The sequence below is a fragment of the Rana temporaria genome, chromosome 4 (genome assembly GCF_905171775.1).
Source record: "Rana temporaria chromosome 4, aRanTem1.1, whole genome shotgun sequence".
Taxonomy (NCBI): Eukaryota; Metazoa; Chordata; class Amphibia; order Anura; family Ranidae; genus Rana; species Rana temporaria.
Genome location: NC_053492.1, coordinates 147,611,182 through 147,638,905, shown reverse-complemented (window position 1 = coordinate 147,638,905; position 27,724 = coordinate 147,611,182). Strand labels below are relative to the sequence as shown.

At 39.9% G+C, this 27,724-nt stretch overlaps 1 protein-coding gene across 2 annotated transcripts in view; it reads right to left on the bottom strand.

The window, feature by feature from the left end:
* Positions 1–27,724, bottom strand: part of EIF2A (eukaryotic translation initiation factor 2A) — a 62,328-nt gene that overhangs the window by 11,109 nt on the left and 23,495 nt on the right. For both annotated transcript variants that reach the window (XM_040349154.1, XM_040349155.1), the window contains exons 5-10: positions 25,042–25,141; positions 20,673–20,755; positions 18,423–18,496; positions 8,044–8,188; positions 4,022–4,138; positions 261–832 (exon numbers count right to left, since the gene is read on the bottom strand). In XM_040349154.1, the coding sequence (XP_040205088.1) occupies positions 261–832; positions 4,022–4,138; positions 8,044–8,188; positions 18,423–18,496; positions 20,673–20,755; positions 25,042–25,141 (1,091 nt within the window). The remainder of the gene's footprint in view (positions 1–260; positions 833–4,021; positions 4,139–8,043; positions 8,189–18,422; positions 18,497–20,672; positions 20,756–25,041; positions 25,142–27,724) is intronic.

Genomic DNA, 27,724 nt, shown 5'->3' with positions numbered 1-27,724 from the left:
TCCCTTGTTAGCACATTGCCTCCTTGTGATGCTTCTACCCCTCTTGGGGTAGAAGCATCACATGAATGAACTGGCTTATACCAGGGCAAATTCAGCTACTTACAATGCCTCTAATATATACTTAATGATGTATTAATGAATACAAAACCCACATAGTTTTTTTTAATTGCCTGGAGTGTAGCTCCAATATAAGTGCTAAAAGAAAAAGAAGCAAAAAAAAAATTCTGCAAAAATAAGTTCCTTAGACCACTGGTACCTACCAGCTTATAACTAGTGACAGGCTTGTTCCTCAGTGCTGGCGGCCTGTATGCTTGAGCTGGTTTGCTCTCTTCTGCCGTTTTTTCCCCAGGTACAGGCTGATAACTAATGGGCTTTGCAGGAAAGATTCCATCTTTAAATGGCTGCCAGGACACTTGCCACAATTCTGTATTGTCTGGTACGTCATATTTATGTAATATAGAACCTGTGTAGTGCCAGATCTTATAACCATTTCCAACTCGCAACCTTGGAGAACATGTAGCAGTGACAATATTCTCCCCATTTGGGCACCAGGCAAAATAGGTTGCATCAGAAGCTGTTGGCTTGGAAATAAGTTTGTAATTTTTGATGTCCCAAACTTCCATTTGGCCTCTCAGGTTACCAAACCCTGCTAGTACTAATATGTGTCCTTGAGGGCTGTAGAATGCAGCATTCCGAGGACCAGTTCCAAAATCGAATATGGGATCACATTTTAGGTTGAAAACAGTAGCTTTGGCTGGCATAAAACCATAAACGGCACAAAATTCTGTTGCATTTTTGTTCCAAACAACATCATAAATGGGACCATTTTTTGCTGGAAAGGGAAAACAGAAAGAGTAAAAAGTTACATTTAAATCAATACAGGATTTTATAAACTGAAACCAGCATATCAAGTACCTATGAAGCTTAAAATGTGTGTAAAGCCAAAAATATTTTTTTCTTTTTTAACAGAGTGGAAAATTAGAGCACATGTAAAGTTTTTATTGCAGTCTTTATTACTGGTAGGGAAATTCACCCTCAAATTTTTCAAAAAAAAAAAAAAACACCAACAAAAACTTAAAAAAGTGATTCTAAAGCCTAAACATTTTTTACCTTGCATTAAGGTAAAAAATGTTTAGGCATCAGCATCCCCCATCCTTTACCCAAGCCCTCATTCAATCCAGCGCTGTGCGCATCTGCAGCTCTTCTTACCCTTTACTCCTGGGTCTCACTGGCTTTGCTGGGGCACCATTTGCTTCCAGTGCTGTCAATCAAAGCCAGTCATAATGGTGTGGCCAAGTACCACTATCTGTGTCAATGGACACTGCAGTGGGGCTCAGGAGCAAGTGCGCACACGCACGTACACACACACACACACACACACACACGAGTGACCCCATAGGAAGCAGGTTTCCATTGGGCACTGGACAGAGAGGAGGGACCAGGAGCGGTGGTGGGGACCCAAGAAGAGGAGGTTCCCAGCCGCTCTGTGCATTTCTATTGCACAGAGTGGGTAAGTACAAAAGTGTTCATTTTATTTACCTTTACAAATCTCTTTAAAATCGGGGTTTAAATCATTACAAATTATATCCAAAACCGAAAAAAAAAAAAAAGCGCTTTTGTCTTGATATTTTTTAAACCCTTAAGGTTCATTACCAGTATACTAACATCATGGTGAGTTGTATAAACCTATATATTCACTAGCAGCAAGACCCCTTTCACACTTGTGTGACCTGTCCTGCGACTTGGGACTGCAAAGTCGCATGACAAGTCGTACCCCATGAGTACCATTCCTATCTGTGCGATTAAGTTGCACCGACGTCAAAGTAGTCCCTATACTACTTTGGTCCGACTGATGCGAGTTGACAAGTTTACACAGGCATTCCCTGAATTTACGTCGGAATCGTGGAAAAATCACGCGACTTTTGAAGTCACGGTAGTGTGAAAGGGGCCCAAGGTGAACAATTAATCCGATTCTTTGAAGAGCTTTCCCAATGACATTTAAACAGAAACAGCAGCAGTTAAATCTAGTTTTTTTTTTTACAAGATGTTTTAATTAAAAAGGTAATTACTTGCTTGTCAATATTAATCACTTCCCGCACAGCCTATAGTAAATTGAGAGCTGGGCGGGCCTCTCATCAATCCAGGTGGACGTCACATGATGTCCTCCTGTGCCGCCGATCACTTTACCGGCTCATTGCGGTACCATGTGACCGATGTAACCAATCTCAGCAGGTCACGTGACAATTGTAAATGGATGGCTTTCTTTCAAGCCATTCATTGTGTTGCTAGCTGTAATTGGTCAACAGGGATCACATGGTACAGACTGGGCCAATCACAGCCCAAAAAAAAAAAAAATGTAAAGAAAGAATTCGTTTTTTTTTTTTTTGAAAAAAAAAAATATTTTTATTTTCCTGTACGGTCACCAGTTAGTATCTCTGATCACCGCCACACCAATTGTATGGTGATGCTGTACTGCACTGGTGACAGTATGAAAAAAAAAAAAACCTTGCCATGCCTTTTACTAAATACCTTGGACTGTCTAAATTAAAAAAAGGGAGTAATTTGGGGATATATGTGCTATCCTGCCATTTTTGGACCTCAAAAAAAATATGATAGGCAATCAGTACTTCAGAATTGATACATTTTCAGATATAAACCCTAGTTTAGTCCTACAGACTAAATAATAAACAGCGATTTGGTTATTTTCACCAAAGAAGTGTAGCAGAATACATTTTGGTCGAAATCTATGAAGAACAATTTTATCATTTAATTTAGCAAAACAATAAAAAAACTCAGAGGTGATCAAATACCACCAAAAGAAAGCTGTGTGAACAAAATTATAAAATTGACCGCGCAATTGTCATTCAAATTGTGACAGCGCTGAAAGCTGAAAATTACAAGCCTGCAATGCCGATCCGTTTGCTTGTCCTAACCAGGTTGATGACCCAATTTTCTTTTTTAAAGTTAGAAGAGGAACTTTAGTAATTTTTGCAAAAGTTAAAGAGGAGGGGGGGGGGGATCAATGGAACTAAGGTGAAGTTCCTCTTTAACCAATAGAGTTTGGTCAACAACTAGCCCCAAGGTTCAAGGAATGGAAAATGAACAAGCAACAGCATACCAATGAGGTCACTCACGGTACTCTAACCCAGCCCTCAAAATTGGCACTCACCTGCTTGCATTAGGCCAGTGGAAATAAGCGAAGGGCGAGCGTGAAGCCGCATCTGAGGGGAGGAGGGGGCGCTTTTACCCCGCTATCATCCAAAAAAGGGTTAAAAGTGCCTGCAAAGCGCCGCCTATTAATTTCAATGGGCAGGGGCACTGTATGAGCAGTGAATACACCGCTCCTACAGTGCCTCAAAGCTGCTGCTTGCAGGATTTTTTTGAGCATCCTGCCAGCGCACCGCTTCAGTGTGAAAGCACTCAGGCTTTCACACTGGAGTGAGAGAAGAGGCCATTTTTAGCGCTATAGCGCCTGTAAAACGCCTCAGTGTAAAGTAGCCTTACAGAATGCCGTTTATGATACCCATTACAGTTACTAGTGTGCTTATGTTGGCTTGACAGTTCAGCTGAAAGCTAACAAACAAATGGTGACAATCACATATGCATCACCATCAAAAGGAATGAAGAAGCCGCTTACTTGGCTGGAACGAAAAAAAAGGTTTAGTTCTGCTTTAATATGTAGAAGAAAATATACCAGAATTACTTTTTATTTTTCCCTGGAGTTAACCTTTACTAAGACCGTTACTGGCAACCAGATTTGTACATATAGAAAATAAGACAATTTACATAAGGGGGTTATAAATGAATGAGAGGTACTATAACAAACCTCTTGTTGCCCTTAGCAACCATTCAACTTCCAAATGTCATTTTTTAAGTGTAGAGCTGAAAGTGAAACAAGGACTGACTTTTCATACAAAAGTATACCCAACTTGCCTCTTACATAACTTCTCTTATTTCCTTTCACATGATCATATTGTACAGAGTAAAAAGTTTATCAAGAAAATGTGTTTATTCCACTTACGTAACTGCACAGCAGCACTCTCCCCATTTACTGCAATGTAGTGCAATGTCTGCTCTCCATAGTAAGAGGCTCCTGTTTTGTCCACATCAGTGCTGGCAGTGACTAGTACTGCAGTAGCTGTTACATAAGAAATATAAAACAGTGTTTTACAGAGAGACAAGAGGAAGTCATGAAGCTTAAAATGACCTGGCAGAAATGAAGAAGCATAGTTCTCTTTTATAACATTCATTTTTTGTCTTGCTAAAACCTTGTACAACAATATAATGCCATCAGCAGAACAGTGAAACAAGCTACAGCAATGCAGCAAACCGATTACATGATAGGCTAAGAAAAGCATCAAGACATTTTTAAATGACCTGCCTCGTAAACACTAGCAGGTTGCTGGAGGATATTGTAGCTGATAGCTTTGAACACTACTGCAGTAATTAAAGTATACCTGCCAGTACATAAAACCACCTTCACCGACATAACTGAAATGCAGGCACTTGTGTACCTACATGTACCTTTATCTAACTTCTCATCACCCCAGATGCCACAAAACCCAAGACACTGAAATATGCAGGAAGTGCTTGGCTTCCCCTTCTGAAAATGGTCACTGGGGACCTCTGCATTTAGCAGGAAAGTAACAAGGCCGTTTCCTGTCATATTTACCTGACACTTTCCAGCTATTAGAATGTATGCATTTAAAGAAAACCTGTTATGATCACAATAAGGTGTTGACATTGCTGCCATACTAATCCACAGGTTTTATTCTTTTCAGAGAACCCAAGGGAAGCATGCAGATCAGGAATTCTGATGTCATTTGCGGCACATTTGTTCTGGGCTCGTAACTTAAAAAGTACAATACAACCATTAAATTAGAACTATGGGCAAAACTTTGCCAATTTAAGAAATAGTAAAGGAGGGTTTTTAACCCATCTTTTCTTTTTGTCACGTGTCCCATTGGGGAAATTTACCATTACTTCCTGTCCAATAGCCAAAACAGGAAAAGAGAGGAAACTGTTTCCCCAAAAATAAAACCGGGTCTTATACTAAATTTGGCTACAAAAAACGAACTAGGGATTATATTCAGGGGATGTCTTATTTATTTACGGTGTGTACGAAAAAGTTACTCCACCCGTTAGCTCAGGACTCAGCATTGAGAAATTTTGTAAACCCAATAATAAACCTTAAAGACCTTGTACAACCATGTAATCTGTTCTGTAAAAAGATTACATAATGTGCAGTGTGTCTCCTTGTGTAATTTTATTGTGGAAAATACCTTATTTACAGCACCGCTAATCGATCACATGACCAGTTGGAGCTCTTCTTCTCTGCTCTAAATACTGCAGAGAGGGATCCCCGCTGACATCAGCCTTATCCGAGTGCTGCAGAGGGAGGGGCTGCTGACGTCAGCCAAGAGGAGAAGAGCCCCGGCGGGTCACTTGAGCGCCCAGCGGTGCTGTAATGAAAGGTATTTTCCACAATAAGTTACACAAGGAGACACATTGCACATTATATGATCTTTTTAACCACTTAATGACCCCGCTCATAGACATGGCGGTTCGTTAACTCTGGGAGGACGTCTATGGACGTCCTCCTAGAATCGCGCTCCCGCGTGTCCCCTGGGGTGCGCACACGGGAGTGTCCGGTAAATTGCCGCTGACAGCGGCCGTTTACCACGTGATCACTCCGTCCAATGACGGAGCGATCACATGTAAACAAACCGGCGTCATTTGATGACGCCGGTTTCTCCCTCCCCTCTCTGTACCGATCGGTACAGTGTGAGAGGAGAGAGCGGGTGTCAGCAGTGCTGTGGGCTGGATCTGTGACAATTGCAGCCACAGATCCAGCCATCCCTGTAATACCCCCTGCAATACTCTTCCTTCCCTGCAATCCCCCGGCCAATACGCCGCAATCCCCCGGCCAATACGCCGCAATCCCCCGGCCAATACGCCGCAATCCCCCGGCCAATACGCCGCAATCCCCCGGCCAATACGCCGCAATCCCCCGGCCAATACTCCGGAAAAAAAATGTGTTTTAACCACTTCCCGCCCGCCGGCAGTCATATGACGTCCTTGACTTTGTGCAGGGATATCTGAATGATGCCTGCAGCTACAGGCATCATTCAGATATCATCTTTTTCAGCCGGCGATTCTCTACACCATAAAGAACGATCAAGTGGCTGTTCCGCCTCTTGATCATTCTTACGGGAGGCGAAAGGGGACGTCCCCCCCCTTCCGTCGCCCTCCTGTGCTTCTTCCGACTCATCGCTACGATCGAAGCCAGGATCGTTTTTTTTATTTTAGGCTTCCCAGCCTAGAGGTGAGATGTGGGGTCTTACTGTAAAGAGGACCTGTCATGCCATATTCCTATTACAAGGGATGTTTACATTCCTTGTAATAGGAATAAAAGTGATCAAAACATTTATTTTTGGGGAAAAACGTGTCAAACTAAAATAAAGTAAAATGAACAATATTTTTTATTTTTTTTTAAAGCGCCCCTGTTCCCGTGTGCTCTTACACATAAGCGAACGCACACGCAAGTCCCGCCCACATATGAAAACTGTGTTCAAACCACACATGTGAGGTATCGCTGCGAACGTTAGAGCGAGAGCAATACATTTTGGCCCTAGACCCCCCTCTCATACTAAAAAGATGTAACCAGTAAAAATATTTAAAGCGTCACCTATGGGGATTTTAAAGGAGCAAAGTTTGGTGCCATTCCACAAGCGTGTGCAATTTTTAAGGGTGACATGTTCGGTATCTATTTACTCGGCGTAACTTCATCTTTCATATTATGCAAAAACATTGGGCTAACTTTAATTTTTTTTTTTTTTTTAAAGCACAAAACAGTTTTATTTCCAAAAAAAAAAAAAATACCGTGCGCGATAAAAAGTTGCAACGACCGCCATTGTATTCTCTAGGGTCTTTGCTAAAAAAAATATATATATATAATGTTTTGGGGTTCTATGTAATTTTCTAGCAAATAAATGATGATTTTTACATGTAGGAGAGAAATGTCAGAATTGGCCTGGGTGCTCCAGAACGCCTGAAGGTGCTCCCTGCATTTTGGGCCTCCGTATGTGGCCACGCTGTGTAAAAGTCTCACACATGTGGTATCACCATACTCAGGAGGAATAGCAGAATGTGTTTTGGGTATAATTTGTGGTATGCATATGCTGTGTTTTAGAAATAACCTGCTAATATGACAATTTTGTGAAGAAAAAAGAAAAAAATTAATCTTGATTTTGCAAAGAATTGTGGGAAAAAAATGACAACTTCAAAAAACTCACCATGCCTCTTTCTTAATACCTTGGAATGTCTTCTTTCCAAAAAAGGGGTCATTTGGGGGTCATTTGTACTTTTCTGGCATGTTAGGGTCTCAAGAAACGAGATAGGCCGTCAGTACTTCAGGTGTGATCAATTTTCAGATATTGGCACCATAGCTTGCGGACTCTATAACTTTCACAAACACCAAATAATATGCACCAATGTGTACTTATTTTTACCAAAGATATGTAGCAGTATACCTTTTGGCCAAAATGTATGAAGAAAAATTACAAATTTGCTAAATTTTATAACAGAAACAAAGAAAAGTTCATTTTCTTACAGAATTTTCAGTCTTTTTTTCTTGTATAGCGCAAAAAATAAAAAACCAACAGTGATTAAATACCACCAAAAGAAATCTCCATTTGTGGGAAAAAAAGGACAAAAATGTAAATTGGGTACAATGTTGTATGACTAAGTAATTGTCATTCAAAATGTGAGAGCACCGAAAGCTGAAAATTGGTCTGGTTATTAAGGGGGTTTAAGTGCCCAGTGGTTAAAGAATAGATTAAATGATTTTACAAGGACTTTAACTAGGTCTTATTTTCGGGTAAGGGCTTATATTGCAGCCATCCCAGAAACTCATGCTAGGTCTAGTTTTCAGTGTAGGTTTTATTTTTGGGAAAACAGGGTATATAGATTCCCTTTACATAAAGTGCTCCAAACACTCTTATTGCAATGTATAATAAATACAGTTTAGTGGATAAAAATTACCTTTTGAATTCCATAATATTGTGACCCGGTCTGCTTTGAAGAAACTCTTATTTGCTAGTGCTGAATGGGGTTCGCTGAAGTTAGGATATTGGTAAAGTCTCACAAATGACGGAGCTCCTTTGCTTCCAGGAACATACACTGCTACCTAGATAGGTTACATATAGTTACATGGTTAGTCTGGTTGAAAAAAAAGAAAAAAAAATACACAAGTCCATCTAGTTCAACCAATAAAAAAAGAAAAAAAAAAAATCATACAATTCCATACCATCAGTTGATCAAGAGGAAGGCAAAAAACTCCCAGCAAAGCATGAACAAATTTGCTATAGCAGGAAAAAAAATACCTCTGAGAGGCAAATTGGATATTCCCTGGATCAACTTTACCTATAAAATGTCAGTAGTTTTTTTATGGACATTTAGTACATAATCCAGGCCTTTTTTTTTAAGCAATCTACTAAACTGGCCAGAACCAGCTCTTGAGGGAGTTTTTCACATTTCCGTATTTGGAGATTAAATCTCCTTTTCTCCAAGCGTAAAGCGTGCCCCCCTGTCCTCTGTGACGACCTTAAAGTGAATAACACCAAGTTCACTATATGGACCCCTGTTGACCATATCCCACCTTAATCTCCTCTTCTCAAGAGAGAATAAATACAGTTCCTCTAATCTTTCCTCATAGCCGAGCTCCTCCATGCCTCTTATCAGTTTGGTTGCCCTTCTCTGCACTTTCTCCAGTTCTCCGATATCCTTTTTGTGAACTGGTGCCCAAAATTGAATGAGGTCTTACTAATGATCTGTACAGGGGCAAAATTATCTCTCTCTCTCTCTCTCTGAAGCCCATACCTCTCTTAAAGTGGATGTAAACCCAATTTTTTTTTATTTTTTTTTGCTGTCACAATGTAGAGTATAAGATTTACTATGATCTGTGCCCAGTCTTGCCACAACTAGTTAATCCAGCTCTGAACAATCCTCTTTTCTTTTTTTCAGTGAGATAAACGGACAAACAGGAGAAAACTTTTGTCCGTTCTTCCCCCTTGCTGTGAATGACGGGGTCATTTACATATCTTATGCACTAGCTTGAGACAGGCAATTATTTTTTAATTCCCACCCCACTCCTTTTCTGAAGTCATGTGGTTACTTTTCTGAATTTTGACTGGATGTTAGTGATGGTGGGTGGGGAGTCTACTGACATCACGACTCCACCCACCGAGCTCCAGACAACAGATCCACCCACAGAATCTGCAGTTTTCAGTTCTTATAACAGACAGGAGGGGAGACATTTGACAGGTAAGGATACATGCAGGAGGCATATATATCCTTATAGATCAGCACTATGGCAGTAGTTTAGAAAGGATGAGAGTGGGTTTACATCCACTTTAATACAATAAAGGATTTTGCTTGCTTTGGAAACCGCAGCTTGGCATTGCATGCCATTATTATTAAGCAGATCCTTCTCTACCATTGATTCCCCCAGTTGTACTCCTAGTATGCAAGATGTATGCAAATTCTTAGCCCCCCCCCCCCCCCCAAATGCATAAATGTACATTTATTAACATTAAACCTCATATGCCACATATTTTCCCAATAAAACAGTGCATTGAAGTTGGCTTGTAAATTGGAGACATCCTGTAAGGATGTTATTCCACTGCATAGCTTGGTGTCATCTGCAAAGACTGATATGGTACTTTTAATCCCAGACCATATATAATTTATAAAGATATTAAAAACTAAGGGTCCCAATACTGAACCTTGGGGTACACCACCAACAACCCTAGACCATACACCACCAGTATGAACCATTAACCACTACTCTCCGAATTCGGTGTTTTAGCCAGTTTTCTAACCATTTACAAACTGATTTTTCCAGGCATGTAGACTTCACCTTACACATTAGCCATGTGTGGGGAACTGTATCAAAACTTTTTTGCAAAATCAAAGTGTACCACGTCCACCGCCACCCGCCAATATATTTTTCCAGCAAGAACTCATCTATGTGGTCTTTTATTAAATTCAACAGTATCTTCCCGACTATAGAAGTTAAAGGAACTATAGTTACTTGGTAAAGACTTTGATCCCTTTCTAAATATAGGCACCACATTGGCCTTACACAGTGGTATTATCCCAGTCATTTAAAAAAAAAAAAAGTCCCTAAAAATTAGAAACAACGCCTTTGAAAATGACAGAGCTCAATTATTTTAGGATCTATGGATGAATGACACCTGGTCCAAAGTTTTATTCTGTATAAATATTTCTGGACCAGATAAATTTTTAGCCATTGTGGATTATTGAGCCAGGTGAAGAAAGATCACCAGTGCTTCTTGTGTCAAAACCAATAAAATACTGCAGTTTACACTTTGTATGAAAGATGTATATTTTTTCTCTCAGTAAGGCCCCTTTCACACGTGGACCGTTTGTTCGTTTTTCATCCATCCATTAACAGAAAGAAAAAAATGGTCATCCATTTACATAAATAATCAGCCAACATCCGTCTTTTGAAAAGGATTAAAAAAAAACTATTTTTTTTCCATTTGAAAAAATGGAACGGACGAAAAACGGACAGTCAGTTTTTGCATCGGTAGTGGATGTAAAAAAACGATGTAGAAACTGATGTAAACTCCATCCATTTTCTCCGTGACTGAACCGATGAAACGAATGGTCCCGCATGTGTGAAAAGGGCCAAGCCTTGACTAAGGAGCGGAGAGTGGTTGGTCACTCAAATAACTGGTTAACCACTTGCCGACCGCTGATATACGTTGGCACAATGGCAGCTGTGGGCAAATGGACATACCTGTACATTATCTCCAAGAAGCTGCCCACGGGCCCCGCAAACTCGACGTTTGCTGGCAGCCCGCGATCGTGTCACGGAGAGGCAAAATGGGGAGAAGGTGTTTCCCTGTTCTGCCTAGTGACAGGACAGTGATCTACTGCTCCCTGTTGTGTCACTTGTAACTCACCCCCCCCCCACAGTTAGAATCACTCCCTAGGACACACTTAACCCCTTCATCTCCCCCTAGTGTTAACCCCTTCCGTGCTCGTGTCATTTACTCAGTAATCAGTGCATTTTTATAGCACTGATCGCTGTATAAATTACAATAGTGCCAAAATAGCATCAAAAGTGTCCGCCATAATGTCGCAGTCACGATATATTAAAAGAAAAAAAAAATAAGAATAAAACGCAGATAGCAGCTATTACTAATAAAAAAAAAAATTTAACAACAAAAATGCCATAAATCTATCCCCTATTTTGTAGACGCTATAACTTTTGCGCAAACCAATCAATATACACTTATTGCGATTTTTATTACCAAAAATATGTATAAGAATTAGTATCGGCCTAAACTGAAGAAAAATTGGCTTTTTTGAAAAAAATAAATAAAATGGGGATATTTATTATAGCAAAAAGTACAAAATATTGTGTTTTTTTCAAAATTGTTGCTCTTTTTTGTTTATAGCGCAAAAAATAAAAAATTGCAGAGATGATCAAATACCACCAAAAGAAAAATCTATTTGTGGAAAAAAGTATTGTCAGTTAAAGCGACACAGTGCCGAATCGCAAAAAAAAACGGCCTGGTCATTCAGCAGCCAATTTTTCTGGGGCTTAAGTGGTTAAAGTGGTATTAAACTCGAAACCAAAATTGTAATATATTGCAGCTTACCAATTATTAGATATAGTGGCTGAATTTGTTTTTCTTTGTTTTTTTGTTTTTTTAGGGTCCCCCTCACACCCCAGTTTTCCCCTGGGGATCTGGCCAGTAAAACACCTTTTTATTATACAGACACCACTCTGGATGAATGAGCACAGGGGGTAGATTTGAACAGCAGCATTGACAGCCAGAGGGGAGGGAAGCATTAGATACTAGCAGATTTAAATACAGTACAGATTTTTCCTTTAGGGATAAAAGGTTTTCCAAAATGAAGCAGATTAATTAAGCACCACAGCCAATGTTAAATGGTCTGTCTCATCCCTGTAACTGTAAGAGCTTTTCTGTTGAAAACAGACTTTCTGGCTGGATCACCAGATCAAAATAGAAGAAAGCAAGCCTAAAAAAGGAAACTAATACAGCCAATCACATCTAAGCTGCAATATAATAAAAACATTTTTTTTTTTTTTTTTTAAAGCAGTAAAAACAAAGGACAAGCTCACTTTAAAAAAATAAAGGCACATTTTTATTTATTTTTTTACCTGCAAAACAATGCACATCAATTTTTTTGTAAGGCCCCTGCACCCACGATCAACAGACCACAGGTGCAATTTCAGGCTCCTGAAGACTCGAAGAACGGATGTCTGCCCTCATCTCCTGTACAGCCAAACAGTTACTGAAGTCCAGGAAAAAATAAATAAAAATTATGAACAGAGTACTCACCAGTGTCTTCATTGATAACTACAAGCTATCTTCCGCGGTGGAGGGGCTTGTAGTTCATTCATTCACAGAACTCTGAATGAATGATGTGGCTGTGTGGGCAGAGCCTCGCACAGCTGCGCCGTTTTTAAATTGTAACAGCGGGTGCGGGGAGAAGATCCCCTGCCCTCTGTCACATAAGGGGGTCAGTCAGGTCGGTGTGCGGGCAGGTGCCTTAGTAGCATGTTACAGCCTAAATATGGGTGTAACATGTACCATGTTACTAAAGGTGAACTTATCCTTTAAAGCAGAACTAAACCTCTGCAGCTTAATCCTTATTGCTGCTCTAGCAGAATCTTAGCATCTGGGATTTTTTTCAAACATATTGTTAAAAAAAAAAGCCACCAGCCTCCCCACTCCGCCTGAAAACTTCTCCCTGTCATTCTCAGGGAAGTGGTGGAAGGGCTGTGTGTGTGTGTGTGTGTGTGTGTGTGTGTGTGTGTACACACTGTACTGGGGAATTGGGAGAAAGTCAGTTTTTTTTTTTTTTTATTATTATTATTATTATTATTATTATTATTATTATTATTATTATACATTGGCCTGCATTAGGCTGGGTTCACACTACGGTTTTCCCGTCCGTCAGCCGCATACGATTTCAGTATTGAAAACGTACGGGCCCGGACGGGAAAACGTATAGATAGAGAATGCATTGCAAATCGTATGCACTCAGATGCATCCGGGTGCGTACGATTTGCTGGCAAAACGTTTTTTAAACGTCCGCAAAACCGTGTTCAACCACGGTTTTGCGGTCGTTTTTAAGACAGTATGGCAAACGCATACGTTTTCCTTTAACATTAATGTTAATGGAAAACGCACATGTGTGCGGTTCCATACGTTCCCGTCCGTTTCAGCCGCATACGGTTTTCCATATAAATCGTATGCGGCTGACGGACGGGAAAACCGTAGTGTGAACCCAGCCTTACCCACTTCTGAGCCCTGTCTGATATTCACTCCTAAAGCCTGTATTCTGTGCGTTATGCGTTCCTGAACATTCCACGATATGCATCTCTGAGCCTTGATAACTTCCTTGCTGCACTCTGCATACCACTTTGATATGTGACCAGCCAGCATATGGAGGGTTCCCATTTGGGAATTGACTCCGTGGGGCAGGTACCACATAGATTTTTTCAATAACCGGAGAGTGTTTACAATACTATTCTATGCTTTCCATGTAATTTTTTTTTTTTTTTTGTCCATTGATATGACATGTGTTTATATCGCTCATTACATGTTTGGATGATCGAATTTTATGTGAAATAATAAATATATTTTTTATGCTACACTTGAATGGTTGTTGCCTCTAAAGTGCCAAGCAAGAGGGGTTTCCTTTTTCCAGTCTTACAATAGGAGCATAGACTCACAGAGAAGTTCCCCATTTAAACGCAATCATATAGTCCACTGTCCCTTATGATACTACAGGACTATTTAAACAAAGCTTCAGAAAATACATTAAAGGATCACTAAAGGTTCGTTTTTTATTAGATTAATTGATTGCTGTAAGCTAGAGCATTTAAATATCACTTACCTCGTTTTTCCTTTTGACCTCCCAAATACAGTACTCCAGGTTTGAAAATGCCATTTCCTGTCTCTCCTCTTCTTGCTTTCCACCAGCATCTGAGCCGTTTTGCATGGTGGAAAGCAGAATGTGCTCACCCCCTCCCTATGACTACAGCCCTGCGTGAAGATGCTTTCTTATCCCTCACAGGCATGGAGGCTAAGCCTAATGGGAACTGTAGTTCCCATTAGGCCGTGATGTAGCAAGAATGAATGCGCACCGCAAACCAGGAAGTCAGTGAGAATAACGATTCAGGAGTGCTGGAGGTGAATAAAACAGCTCGATTTCAACAGGTATCAAACTAGTTATAATGCAAACATTACTTTTTACTTTATCAGCTACTGTCAGACTTTAATTTAAAGCGGATGTGCCACTAAAAAACTATATTAAAAGCCAGCAGGTACAAATACTGCAGCTGCTGACTTTTAATATAAGGACACTTACCTGTCCTGGAGTCCAGCAGTGATCGCAGCAGATGACGAGCCGATCGCTCGTCACCCTGCTGCTCCCCCCTCCATCCACGGTGAGGGAACCAGGAAGTGAAGCGCTCCGGCTTCACTGCCCGGTTCCCTACGGCGCATGCGCGAGTCGCGCTGCGCCCGCCGATTGGCTCCCGCTGTGTGCTGGGAGCCGAGTGTTCCCAGCATACAACGGGGGGGGGCGACGGGAAGCGGAGGAAAAACCCGTCCTTTGCCCGTGTCGTAGGGCCGGAAGTGGGTGCAGATACCTGTCTGTAGACAGGTATCTGCACCCCCCTCCCCCCTGAAAGGTGTCAAATGTGACACCGGAGGGGGGGAGGGTTCCGATCAGCGGGACTCCACTTTAGAGTGGAGATCCGCTTTAAGAGGAAAATATTTTTGTCTTTACAACCCCTTTAATAAAGTAAGAGTTAACATTTGCAACAAATAAAAACAAAATTAATAAAAAGTATCCACCTGTGCTGAAACATTGTTTCTACTAGGGCTGCCGCTAACGATTATTTTCATAATCGATTAGTTGGCAGATTATGGTTTTGATTAATAACATTTAAAAAAAAGTGTGGCGTTTAATTTTAATTAATATGTAAAGTTTAAAAAAAAGACACAATTTATTCTTAAATATCTATATGCAGTGGTAAATATAAATAACTACATGGTTAAGGAGCAAGATCTCTAATCCACTCTGAGAATAACTGACAGATTCGCTATACTGTATTACTATTAGAAGGTGAATCTAGTAAATATCATCAGATTCAGATCAAATTCTTTTATTTAAAGAAAGAAAAAAAAGTTAGACTGTTTTTTAAACAGAACTGTAATATATTATATGCTGGCCATACAACATCTTCCTTAAAAAAATATATATAATTTAAGAACTTTAGTTCGATTTCCTAATCGTCAGTGGGGTCAAATCAACGTTTGTTTTCAACCACAGTGACTGGAAAGTTTAGAAATAATAAAAAAACTTCTTGGTCAAAGGAATTTTCAGACAGTGTATGTGGTTTTCGTTCAGAAATTATAAAGCAAGTGAAAATTTCAACGATTTTTCGTATTAATATAACAGTAGTGATTTTTTTTGCTTTTTTTGCACTATAAAGGGCTAATATTCATTTTTTTAAACCCATTATGTTACTGGCCGATTAATCGATTATGAAAATAGTAATCAATTAATTTCATAATCGATTAGTTCTCGATTAATCGATTAGTTAATTTGGTCCTAGTTTATTTTTTTATTTTATTTTTTTAAGTTCAAACAGGCAACTCCTTTAATGGATGCACACAACACACTTTTATACAGCAGTTAGAACACCCCGCCCCCAACAACCACTTTTCTATTGGTCAATTGTAAATACATTGTAGTTCTCAATTAGGTCCTCTTAGCCATGCAAATGAGGACTTGAAACCGGGTCAGCAGGGACTGGTCCGATAACTTTTTTTTCTTTTTCTTAATTATTCTTTATTTTATTTATTTTTTTCCCAAAGTACAGTGTTTACAATCGGTCCTAGTTTCTACTTGTGTGCACACTAGGGGATCAGGTACAGGCACAACAAAACAAGGGCATGGTGGCAAGAAAGGGTGAAGCAGCATTACAACCCTATTTTTACACAGAAGCTCAATCATAAAAAACTCAAGTTCCTGAATTTATTTTTTCACGCTGAAACCTCTTCAAAGGCAAAGTCATATGATTGTACACTAATCAACCATTATGGGATCAAAAATCCTTATCAGCAGAAAAGGTTCAGTGTACAGATTTGAGGGGGTCTGGGGAAACTGCTGCAAAGTCACCACGCATGCAGCTGGCACCATCTGGTGGTGAGCCGTTTGTATTACAAGTTATTACCACCAGATGTGTAAGCTGGCGCCATCTGGTGGTGGCCGTTGGTATTACAAGTTAAGCATTACAAGTTAAACAGCAATTCTAATGTCATTTTTCACTATTTTCACTGCCATCTTCTTTCCTCTAATTAGAACCCCCAAACATTATATATATTTTTTATTCTAACACCCTAGAGAATAAAATGGCGATCGTTGCAATACTTTCTGTCACGCCGTATTTGCGCAGCGGTCTTGCAAGCGCACTTTTTTTGGGAAACAATTACACTTTTTTTAATTAAAAAATAAGACAACAGTAAAGTTATCCCCATTTTTTTTAATATTATGAAAGATAATGTTACGCCGAGTAAATTGATACCCAACATGTCACGCTTCAAAATTACGTCCGCTCGTGGAATGGCGACAAATTTTTACCCTTTAAAATCTCCATAGGCGACGTTTAAAAAACTCTACAGGTTGCATGTTTTGAGTTACAGAGGAGGTCTAGGGCTAGAATTATTGCTCTCGCTCTACCAATCGCGGCGATACCGCACATGTGTGGTTTGAACACCGTTTACATATGCGGTCGCTGCTCACGTATGTGTTTGCTTCTACGCGCAAGCTCGTCGGGACGGGGCTCGTTTTCTGGCTCCTAACTTTTTTAGCTGGCTCCTAGATTCCAAGCAAATTTGTCAACCCCTGCAGTAATAACTAGTTTTGACTGCTTTGTTTACTAGGTGGGATCACAGTCTCGTTATTTACCGTATTTATCGGCGTATAACGCGCACCCCAATTTTAAGAGGGAATTTTCAGGAAAAACTAATTTTTTGTGAACCTTTTGGGATCAGCTACAAAGCAGATTACAGGCTCTTGCCTCTCAACTGGTCAGCTCCAAAATGATATATCCAGCCATATAAAAGGATACAAAGAACAAAAGATAGTGCTCTCCTTATAAAAAGGAATAGTCCCTTTATTAAATGTTAAAACCACACTTACAAAATTAAAATGAAACAGGCAAAAACCACTAACACCAAGTGAGATGTCTCCCACAGTTCACCACTTCCAGCTGGGTCTGACTGAATTTGTGCATCAGGCTGTTACTTAAATCCACTCTGCTAGCTCAATGCTTCAGTGCACCTGTGCCTGTGCGGTCTCCCTCCTATTTAAATCTCTGCTATTTAAAACTATGCAGCATACAGTACCTCGGAGGCGAAGGAGGAGGACGAGCGCCCGCCGGAAATCACCGCGGGAAATCACAGAGCCGTCATCTCCACTCGGCTCTACGTCACACACGCACAGTCCCGCCTCCGCCATCGGCATTGGACCATCTTCAGTGACAGACAGAACACTGGTCCAATGCTGGTGGCGGAGGCGGGACTGTGCGTGTGAGACGCGAGAGCCGAGAAGAGATGACAGTTTGGTGATTTCCCACGGGTGCTCGTCCCCCTCCTTCTCCTCCGAGGTATGCTATCGGCGTATAGCGCGCACCCGGGATTTCCCCCCTATTTTCGGGGGGAAAAGGTGCGCGGTATACGCCGATAAATACGGTAATAGACACACCTTGTAAAACATGAAAAATGTGTTAGTAACAGAAGGGCTGAAATACTTCCCTTTTCAGAAGAAATTGGTGCTTTAGGCTTCCTTTTATGCAAGCTGCGTGTATTATGGGTCAGCCCCCTGGTCATATGAGGTTTACGGAAGACACTTTCAAATGGCTTAACATTCACTTCAGCAGGAATCGTATGACCAAGTGATTAGACCCTCACACAAGAGATCAGCACTAGAGGGAGCCCAGACCATAATTTTCTCCAAGAGAGGAATTCCAGCTATTCTTTTGCTCATCAATGCCAGAAAGCCTGTTAGAGACAGGGTTTATTAACACTTAATGTTTGCTTTAATAAAAATAAAGATTTAATGACCAGACTGAAAGGCTAGAAATAAAAAATTGATAGGAGTGTAACCTGTCAGACACGTTTTTTTTAAATGACCATGTTTTCGGGTCCTATATTATTTACCAAGGCAGAGCACTAAACACAGAGTGAAGAAAACTCTCTGTTATGAAAAAGTACATCTTGCGTTTTGCTAAATCAGATAAAAAAATGAAGCACGTTAACCATGAAACATTGGTACTCTACCTTGCAAGGATGATCTCCAGGTGACAATTCAAAATCGCTTACTTTCTGTAAGTGCAGCTTATTTGCAATTGTATCTGGAAAAATAAAAAACAATATTACTAAAGCTGCTACGTAAAACAAATATTAAACCCAAAAAACAAAAGATGTAATAAATAACAGTTTTAGGCTCCATACACACTGAAGCTGATAAACTGCATCTCTGTAAGCACCTATCAGTGATCACTACTGCCAGTAGTAAATGCTTTGCCCTGCAACTGCTACATCTGCAGTTAAAAAACAGACTTAAGGGCTCTTTCACACATGCGGACCGTATGTCCGTTTTTCATTCATCCGTTTTCGGATGAAAAAGGGACATACATTGATCCCTATGAGATTGAGTGTGTCAATGGATGAAGATCCGCTGACACGCGATCTCATCCGGGTCCGCAATCCTCCGATTCTGAAGATGGAGAAAAACCCTATTTTTCCATCCGTCTGCGGATCGGATGAACACGCACAGACGGTCCATGTTCATCCGATCCCCCCCCCATAGGGGAGAGCGGAGATCTGACAGGGCGGTCCCTGCACAGAGATCATCACGGATCCGTCCGGTGAAAAAGAGCCCTTACTGACTAGATCACCAGGTGAAAATAAAAAAGACTGAAAAATAAAATTAATGCAGCATCACATCTTGTAATTGGTAAGCTGCATTAAAATAAATGTTAGCTTTTGGGTTTAACTGTGAAAGTCTAAAATCCAGGAACTATATACACCTCCATGTCCTCAACTTAGCAAAAAAAAAAGTTTTTCTTAGCCAATTTCTGGATCTGTTTGGTGGCTTTAAAAGCAATACAGACAGTTCTGCAAGATAAACAAAAGTGTTAAATTAGCTAGCCTCCCCTTAAAATTAGCTGCTCTGTGCCAGAGCATGAATCCTGTCTGCCAGGAAAGAGCAATCTTCATTTACATACAAGGGCTCAGACACAAAGTCAGAAAGAATGCTGCATTTTTTTTTTTTATGCCTCTGCAAGCAACTCTAGGTTATCGAATGGGCATATGCACATTGTTTTGTTTACAGGTGTATTTTAGAACATGGTTCAGAAAAAAAAAGCCCCAAACCTGCAATTCAGAGAGATGTATTCCAATGTAATTCACACCCACACACCCATATTTGAGTCAACGCATGCTTATGCGCATAAATGTATTCCAGTGGCTAAAATAAATGCATACTCTTGCCAACAGAATTAGTTTACATTTATATGCATCTAAACGCAATACTTGCGTGTACACACATAAAAACGCATCATTCGAGGCATTTTTCTGGCAGCATATCTGGAGCATTTTTTCTTGCGCCCATATACAGAAGTCCTAAAAGAAAATACAATGTTCCAAGGCATATGACAAAAAGGGATCTGAGATTTCCGTCACACATTTGTGACAAGAATGGTGTTGAAACAATTATTTGAAATGAAGATCATACATGCAGCAGGAAGTAATGTTATACGATTATATTATGTTGCTTATAATCAGGGATCTAAATCTTATTGGTGTTTGACCATTTATCAGTTATGCAAAACCATTACACAGCGCTCATTAAAAATCATACAACCATTGATTGTGCGACTTATAAAAATGAAACAAAATTTTACAATGTATTTTACATATTAACTAACTTGTATGCCGAGGATTACAGTCCCAACACAATGCCCTATACTTTTGTCATTAGTTATGCTTATATATCTCAAACTTCAGACAGCAGTGTACTACCATCACAATCTTTTATAAGTAAAACCTCCATATATTATGGCAGCTGTACACATCAGCTGTATTTGGCAACACTGCCACTTAAATCTCCTTTTACTAGAAACTGATGAAACCATGGGTCACAGTACTCTGCAAGACCCTGCATCGTGGTGCGATAGCTCTTTTTCCAAACGTAGCACAGTCGTGGCCAAGCATTTAAATTAGTCTCGGCCTGGTGCATTTCGGTTCTCAACACAGTAAATACATTTTCGCACAAGCAATATACGGTATTCACAACTGCTAGGTAGAAGAGGTTATAACAGGTGTTCTACCAGTGAGCCAGAAGGGTTTTATTCTATATCTTTTTGTTGTCAAATTCTAAGTAACAATCATAGAGAGGACCTGTATCACTAGTGGCAAGCATCTCACATTTTAGGGAAATCTGGATTTATATACGGTAATAATGTTGGGGCACAAGAGAGTTTTACTAGCTGGTATGCTTTCCTATGTTGCTAATTATTACCATACCAAAACGGTTGTCTTCGAAGAAGTGCACTTCATTGTTTACATTCCTGGCACATATCTTTTCATCCTCAGACCAGCAAGGAGACCTGGAGAAACCCAAGAGAGTTTTTTTTTTTAAATGTTTATTGGGTTTAATAAACAAACGATAGCCAGATAAAAACGGTGAATTAAAATACAACAGCATAGACAAGCAAGAGCAATTAGACCAGGAAGTTAATATAAATAATGGGTATGATTTTTAAATGCAAAAATATAAATTATAAAACAGTTTTTTTTTATGAGAAAAACGTAAAACAATTAAAGAGTAAAGATGGTCACAGTCATGTTTCCCAACAGATAGAATTGATGTAATTGCCGGTAACGAAACAATTGTGAAAATAGATTAGAAATGTAAACTTTAGTCAGAAAATTAAAGTGTTACCAAAAAATAAAGGACCCTGTTTCCTTAAAGCATGAACAGCAACATAGTGCTTGTGCTGTGTAATTTGGGCCCTGTAGAGCCTAAAATTCCTGGTTGATCCTTCGCCCTCTCTGTAAACTGACCACAGTTTATGATGGCTAATGAGCCCTGACATCGTAGTCAGTTTATGTGCCTCCATCATCCGCAGCTCTCCTCTGTCCTCCTGCCCCCCCCCCCCCATATTACCTCCAAGTCTACCAGCCTCCACCTTCTCTAGGGGTTCAGATTCTGATCTTCCTGCACACAGTCTTTAAAGTATACGTGTGTGTATATATATATATATATATATATATATATATATATATATATATATATATATATATATATTTTTTTTTTTTCCTTTTTAAACAAACATGTATTGTGTAATGGTTTGGCACAGAGCAGCCCAGAACTCACTTCCTGCCCAGGACTACATGTCCCATGAGGCATTGCTCCCCACACGTTCACAAGCACTTACTGATATGTACGGACGGTGTACTGAGCTATATGTGTGCTGCACTATATTTCCTGATATGTAAACAAATAATGCATTCTGTATAAAGGCCAACTAATTGGCTGTGAGATTAGTTGTTTTGACCCTATATATTACTAATATATTTATATTGTAGAACAACTACTACCCATTTGACATAAAACCTCTGAAAGACTAGAATTAGTCTGAAACATGCAAGGTGTCTACGCCAGTCTGTACAACAGCTATTCCACCAGTATGTGGCAGACATATAGAATGCATTATTTTGGGTATTATGTATCATGATCTTCTATTAATAATTGTATTAATACTATAAGGTGTTCATTGATGATTTGTACTATTTTACCATGTTATAATAAAATATATATTTTTTACCAACATTTTGGTCTGCCTGTCAAAAAATCAATGAGGGGTTTTACCGTGCTCTACGCACCAGGTGTTTTTTGTTCATGTCGTTTTTTTCAAACATGAGAATAAACTAAATGAAAAAAAAAATAATAATAATCCAATGTTCCACATTTAGACGAAAAGAAAGCTGCTCCCCCATTTAAAAGCCTGAATTTATTGGACTATCCAATGTTCTCCTGCAGCCTCTAACTTGGTTCACTACATCGGGAGCCTATTGGTACAACAGATGCATTGAAAGGCATTAAAGGCTGCATGATTCGGTGGAACAGTCTGTGCATCGGATATTTCAATACATTTATATACAAGACTTAAAAATAGAGTGGCTTCCTTTTCTTATTTTCTGTCTAAACATGGAATCTGTGGAGCAGCCAGCAACCACTGGAAGTCTGCGCCTAAGTGCTGGAAAAGTGAGGGGTATGTTTGCTTGTACAGTAGCAGAACAGTAAGCTTTGCAGTGCATACAAATCCAATGTGTTAAGACTTTACCTATAATTATGGTGTAACTCATTATTAATAGACCAGATTAAGGACAGAAATGTAGAATTTCCACTTTTCACCAAATGCCACAACCATTACAAAGCTGAGAGATTGGGGTTGATTTACTAAAGGGAAAACAGTTGCTCACTCTGCAAGACATTGCAAGAGAATTTGCCCCAGAGCTTAGTGAATCCTGAAGCTCTGCAGACTTCCATCATCCAATCATGCGCAAGCAAATATGCAGTTTTTTGCACATGATTGGGTATTTTTTTACAAAGAGAAACTTTAGCACATTTCACTTTCGTAAATCAACCCCACCGTGTCACCCTTAGCTAGACTGCAGAACTGTGGAATCCATTTATGGCCTTGTAAGAAGGAAAAGACAATTACAGCTGTATATATTGGAAACCCTAAAGTTGCAAAGTGATTTAATCCACCAAAATATAGTGTCGGCTGTAGCTGCCAAAGGCTCGTGTTTTTAGCTGGGTGGGATGGAAAAGTAGCAGTGTAAAAACACAAAGAAAAAAGGAAACCCTGCACAAATTTTTCAGAAATCAATATTTTAGAAAAAACAATTGCACATAATATGAATTTCCTTACAATATATGGGACTGTCGCAATAAAGGATAAGTACACCTTTTGTAACATGTTACAAATGCCCCAGCATACCCTCCCTCCCCCGTTGTGACAGCGAGTGGGGGCGTCATCGCAATTTAAAATAAACATAGCCATGTGAGGTGCTGCGTCGTTCATTTGCAGAGTCGGCTTGTAGTTCCCAGTAAAAATGGTATAGTGCAGCGCTAAATCTAATAATTGAAAAAGAGTGGGACTGCTGTTCAGACAAAAGCCGATAGCGAAGATTCACTAAAGTGCAAAAAAAAATAAAAAAACATAGAAAATGAATCTAATAATGACACTCAATGTGACTAATACGTGCTGAACAATAACACATTTACATGAAACAAAGGTGCATGTGCATATTTATAAAGTCCATAAAGTGATTCCTGTGGATAAAATGACTGACTCCAGATGATGTCTTATTAGGATAAAACGCGTCGGGGGCTCTGCTGAAGCCACTGCAATTATTTGATTGTATCTACATGCTTTTAACACCTTCTCAAATGTGAGTGTCCATTTTTACTTATACAATAAATATATTTTTTGTCTACATGGTATCACACTTTCCTATTCTCTCCTTTTATCAATGTACTATTTGGATGAAATGCCTTTGAGTTTTGGTCACTACATCCCTGGTTGAGACCTATTGGTGACAAAAGTGTGACAGACCTCCGCTTCATATGTCCACATTGGAAGCTGTGGATGCCGACATACTTCTCTCCCCTGGGTGTGCTACACCAAAAGCTCTGTTGACTCATTGGGCGTATGCCTAGTTGGGTTCAATGTGTCTGGTAAGCCTCTTTATTTATATTGGTGGTGGAATATCTACAGACAAACTGGTTTACAACTATTCACTTTGGAAAGTCACCTTATCCACTGGAATCACTTTATGGACTATATAAATATGCACATGCACCTTTGTTTCATATAGATGTGTTATTGTTTATCACGTATTAGTCAAATTGAGTGTCATTAGATTCATTTTATATATATATATATATATATATATATATATATATATATATATATATTTTTTTTTTTTTTTTTTGCACTTTAGTGAATCTCCGCTATCAGCTTTTGTCTGAACAGCAGGAGTCCCACTCTTTTTAATCATTAGATTTAGCGCTGCACTATACCATTTTTACTTTGTTAATTTCACAGATTGATCTTTTGCTGTGCCAGCTGCTATTGTTTGTTATTTCAAGACAACGCATTTGTTTTCTTTTTTCTATACACGGCTTGTAGTTCCCAACCACAAGGGTGCCGATGATCGCTGTGGTAGTTCATCGATTCTTCCTGTCTGTGTGAAGCTCCCTGCCTGTAGTACGTAGGAGTCCTGCATGGCACCCGCGATATGCTGATCACTTGTACAATGCTTTTCAGGCTTGAAAAATTGTACTTTTTTTTTTTTAACCTGCAAAAAAATTTGCATTTTTTTCACTGAACTTATCCTTTATTAACTATTAAGCATATCTAGGATTAAAATGATGGGCTGACAGGTACTCTTTATGGTAACATCTCCAGATGTACTCACTAGATTGAGAATTGGCAGTTTACCTTCCTCTTTCTGATTTCCATCCCGTTTACCTTGGCTCACAGAGTAGCTGAGACCATTGACCAGGAGAGGGAGCAAGCCCTACAGAGTTCTCACCAAGGAGTTCTTGCTGGGTGGACAACCAATATTTTAGAAAAAACACTAATTGCACATAATATGAATTTTCCTTACAATATATGGGACAAGCAAGAGGCCCATTAGAAAGAACACAATCTGGTCATTTCTCTGATATTTTCAAGTGTTTGTGCAGGCAACAGTAACAATGTTGAAGGTTTATGGTTCTAAAGATGTTAAGTAAAATAAAAGTAAAATATACATTGATTACATGAACTGCTATGCAGCCTAAAATTAACTTTTCCGTACTTCTTGGTCAGAAACTTACCAATTCTGCATCTTTTTCTGAATGAAGGATTTCACACACTTTCCAGTTTTCAGGTCATACAGTTGTAGATTAGGAACACCTGCTGTACCATCCTTCCCAGCTTTTAAAAAGGAGCGAAAGAGTAAATGTTAAGAAGTATAGATATATACATCAATAAGGGGCCTATTTATAAACACTTTGCACCACTATGTGTCTAGCAAAAACGCAGTACATTCATTGTGTGCAAATTGCCCAGAATTCTCTCAATAGTTTTAGGTATTTCTTGCACAATGTATAAAGTGGCGGTTGTTGTGCAAATGGGGGAAAATATAATGTCCTCTGGTTTTATGTGAATGCTGAGGTTGGGTGAATGGTGGAAATTTGAATATTTTAGTGCGAGTATTGGCTCATCCACGAAAGGAAAAAACTTTGGAGGCAGCTGCTGCAAAGGCAGATAATGGCTTTTATTGAGTCTGGCAAGAGGGATCAGCGGCTTCTTCAGCCATCTGATCACTTTTACAAAAAGTCGGGAGCTGGCTGTACAAGAGACACACAAGCTCACAGCCATTGCTACAGACAAGCGTTTGTGATCCTGGATGTATTAGGCACAGCCAAAGAGCTCAGGTTAATAAAGAAACAAAAATTGTACACCAAACTACTACATAATACTAAAACCTTTTATTTTTTTCTCTATATCCCCCCCCCCCCCCAAGATGTAGCAGTCAAGCAAAAGTGACAGTGATGGAAATAAAAGAAATAAAAATAAGTCATTGCCGGGGGACTGTCTGGCTTTTAATCACATGGCCTAAATCACTTGCTTAGGTTTAAATGCGTGTTCATGACAACACAGGCATTGGCATCAATGAATTCAAGGAACGGCCAGTGCTCTACATGAAATCCAGTGGATTTAATCCATGTGGATCAAGACATCAAATTAAAGTGTCAGAGCCTTGCAGGGATATTTAGCAGCGTTAACCAGAACCGGAAATGAGAGGAAATCCCTGAAAATTAAAGGGAATCCCCTAGGTCCCCCAGAATTAGTGTTTCCATTGGAAGATTTCCCCTATATTACTTTTCTGGGGACAACCCAAAATTTGGGAATTTCTTTTAGTTTCACTTTTAATGATAATGAGGACAAATAAAGAAAGTGAATCTTACAGGAGTTCTAACCTCTCTCCACCCTATCCAATACAAAAAAAAAAAAAGTTTGGCCTTTAGTTGTACTTTAAAGTGATTGTATACCCTCTTAAGCCACTTTCACCAACAGGTAAGCCTAGATTAAGGCTTACCTGTAGGTGTTTGCAATATCTCCTAAACCTACACGGTTTAGGAGATACATGCAGAAAGGAATGTACCACAGGCACACTGACCGTGCAGGGCTTGTTACCTGTAGATGCCGGAATTCTGCGCAGCGTCGGAGCGACGATAACCGGAAAAAAGCTCCGAGGGGACATGGCGGTGGATGGGATCATGGAGGACTTCGGGGGCTTCGTTCTCAGGTAAGTGACACATAATGGGCTAGTATGCTGTGCATACTAGCTTATTATGCCTTTCTCTTGCAGGGTTTTTTTTTTTTAAATGTTTGTGACGGTTTACTGCTTTAAAGCGGGAGTTCACCCATGTATTAAATTTTTTTTTTTCTCCCCTTAGATTCCTGCTCGTTCGGTCTAGGGGAATCGGCTATTTGTATTAAAATATGAGCAGTACTTACCCGTTTTCGAGCTGCATCTTCTTCCGTCGCTTCCGGGTATGGGTCTTCGGGAGTGGGCGTTCCTTCTTGATTGACAGTCTTCCGAGAGGCTTCCGACGGTCGCATCCATCGCGTCACTCGTAGCCGAAAGAAGCCGAACGTCGGTGCGGCTCTATACTGCGCCTGCGCACCGACGTTCGGCTTCTTTCGGAAAATCGTGACGCGATGGATGCGACCGTCGGAAGCCTCTCGGAAGACTGTCAATCAAGAAGGAACGCCCATTCCCGCAGCCCATACCCGGAAGCGACGGAGAAGATGCATCTCGTAAACGGGTAAGTACTGCACATATTTTAAAACAAATAGCCGATTCCCCTAGAGAAAACGAGCAGGAAACTAAGGGGAAAAAGTGCCCTCTAAGGGTGAACCCCCGCTTTAAGCTTGTGCCATGACTGCATCCCTCTACAATGTATGCATCAATAGAAACAAAAAGCCTTGTAGTTTAGGATGGCAAGGCACTTCCCTGTTCCTCCAAGCTAACAGACTGACTGACTGCTATCCACTGTTATCTCTTTCCTGTGAAGACCAGATGTTTAAGGAAGCAGTACTGAGAGAGTAAGAGCCAACAGCACTGAACATTGTAAACTGCAAGTGCTGGGGTAAGAAATTTAACAAATACCGTACTTTACTGGGAAGTGTTTATTGTGCTCAATGTACTGCACTAAAAAGGGTTTAACCACTTACAGACCACCCGCTATCGTTATATGTCGCTATTTTGAAGAGGAATACCGTTATGGTAGCACCTAGCTACCATAACCCCGGTATCCTCTTCAAGAGCAGGCGGCCTGCTTCAAGATAAAAGTAGTCTGTGACGGATTCACCACAAGATCACTTTTATCAGCGGTGGTGTAATAAGAATAAAAGTGACCCAAATGCGCTTGTAAGGCCGCTTCGCAAATACGATGTGACAAAAAGCATTGCAACGACCGCCATTTTATACTCTAGAGTAATTATATA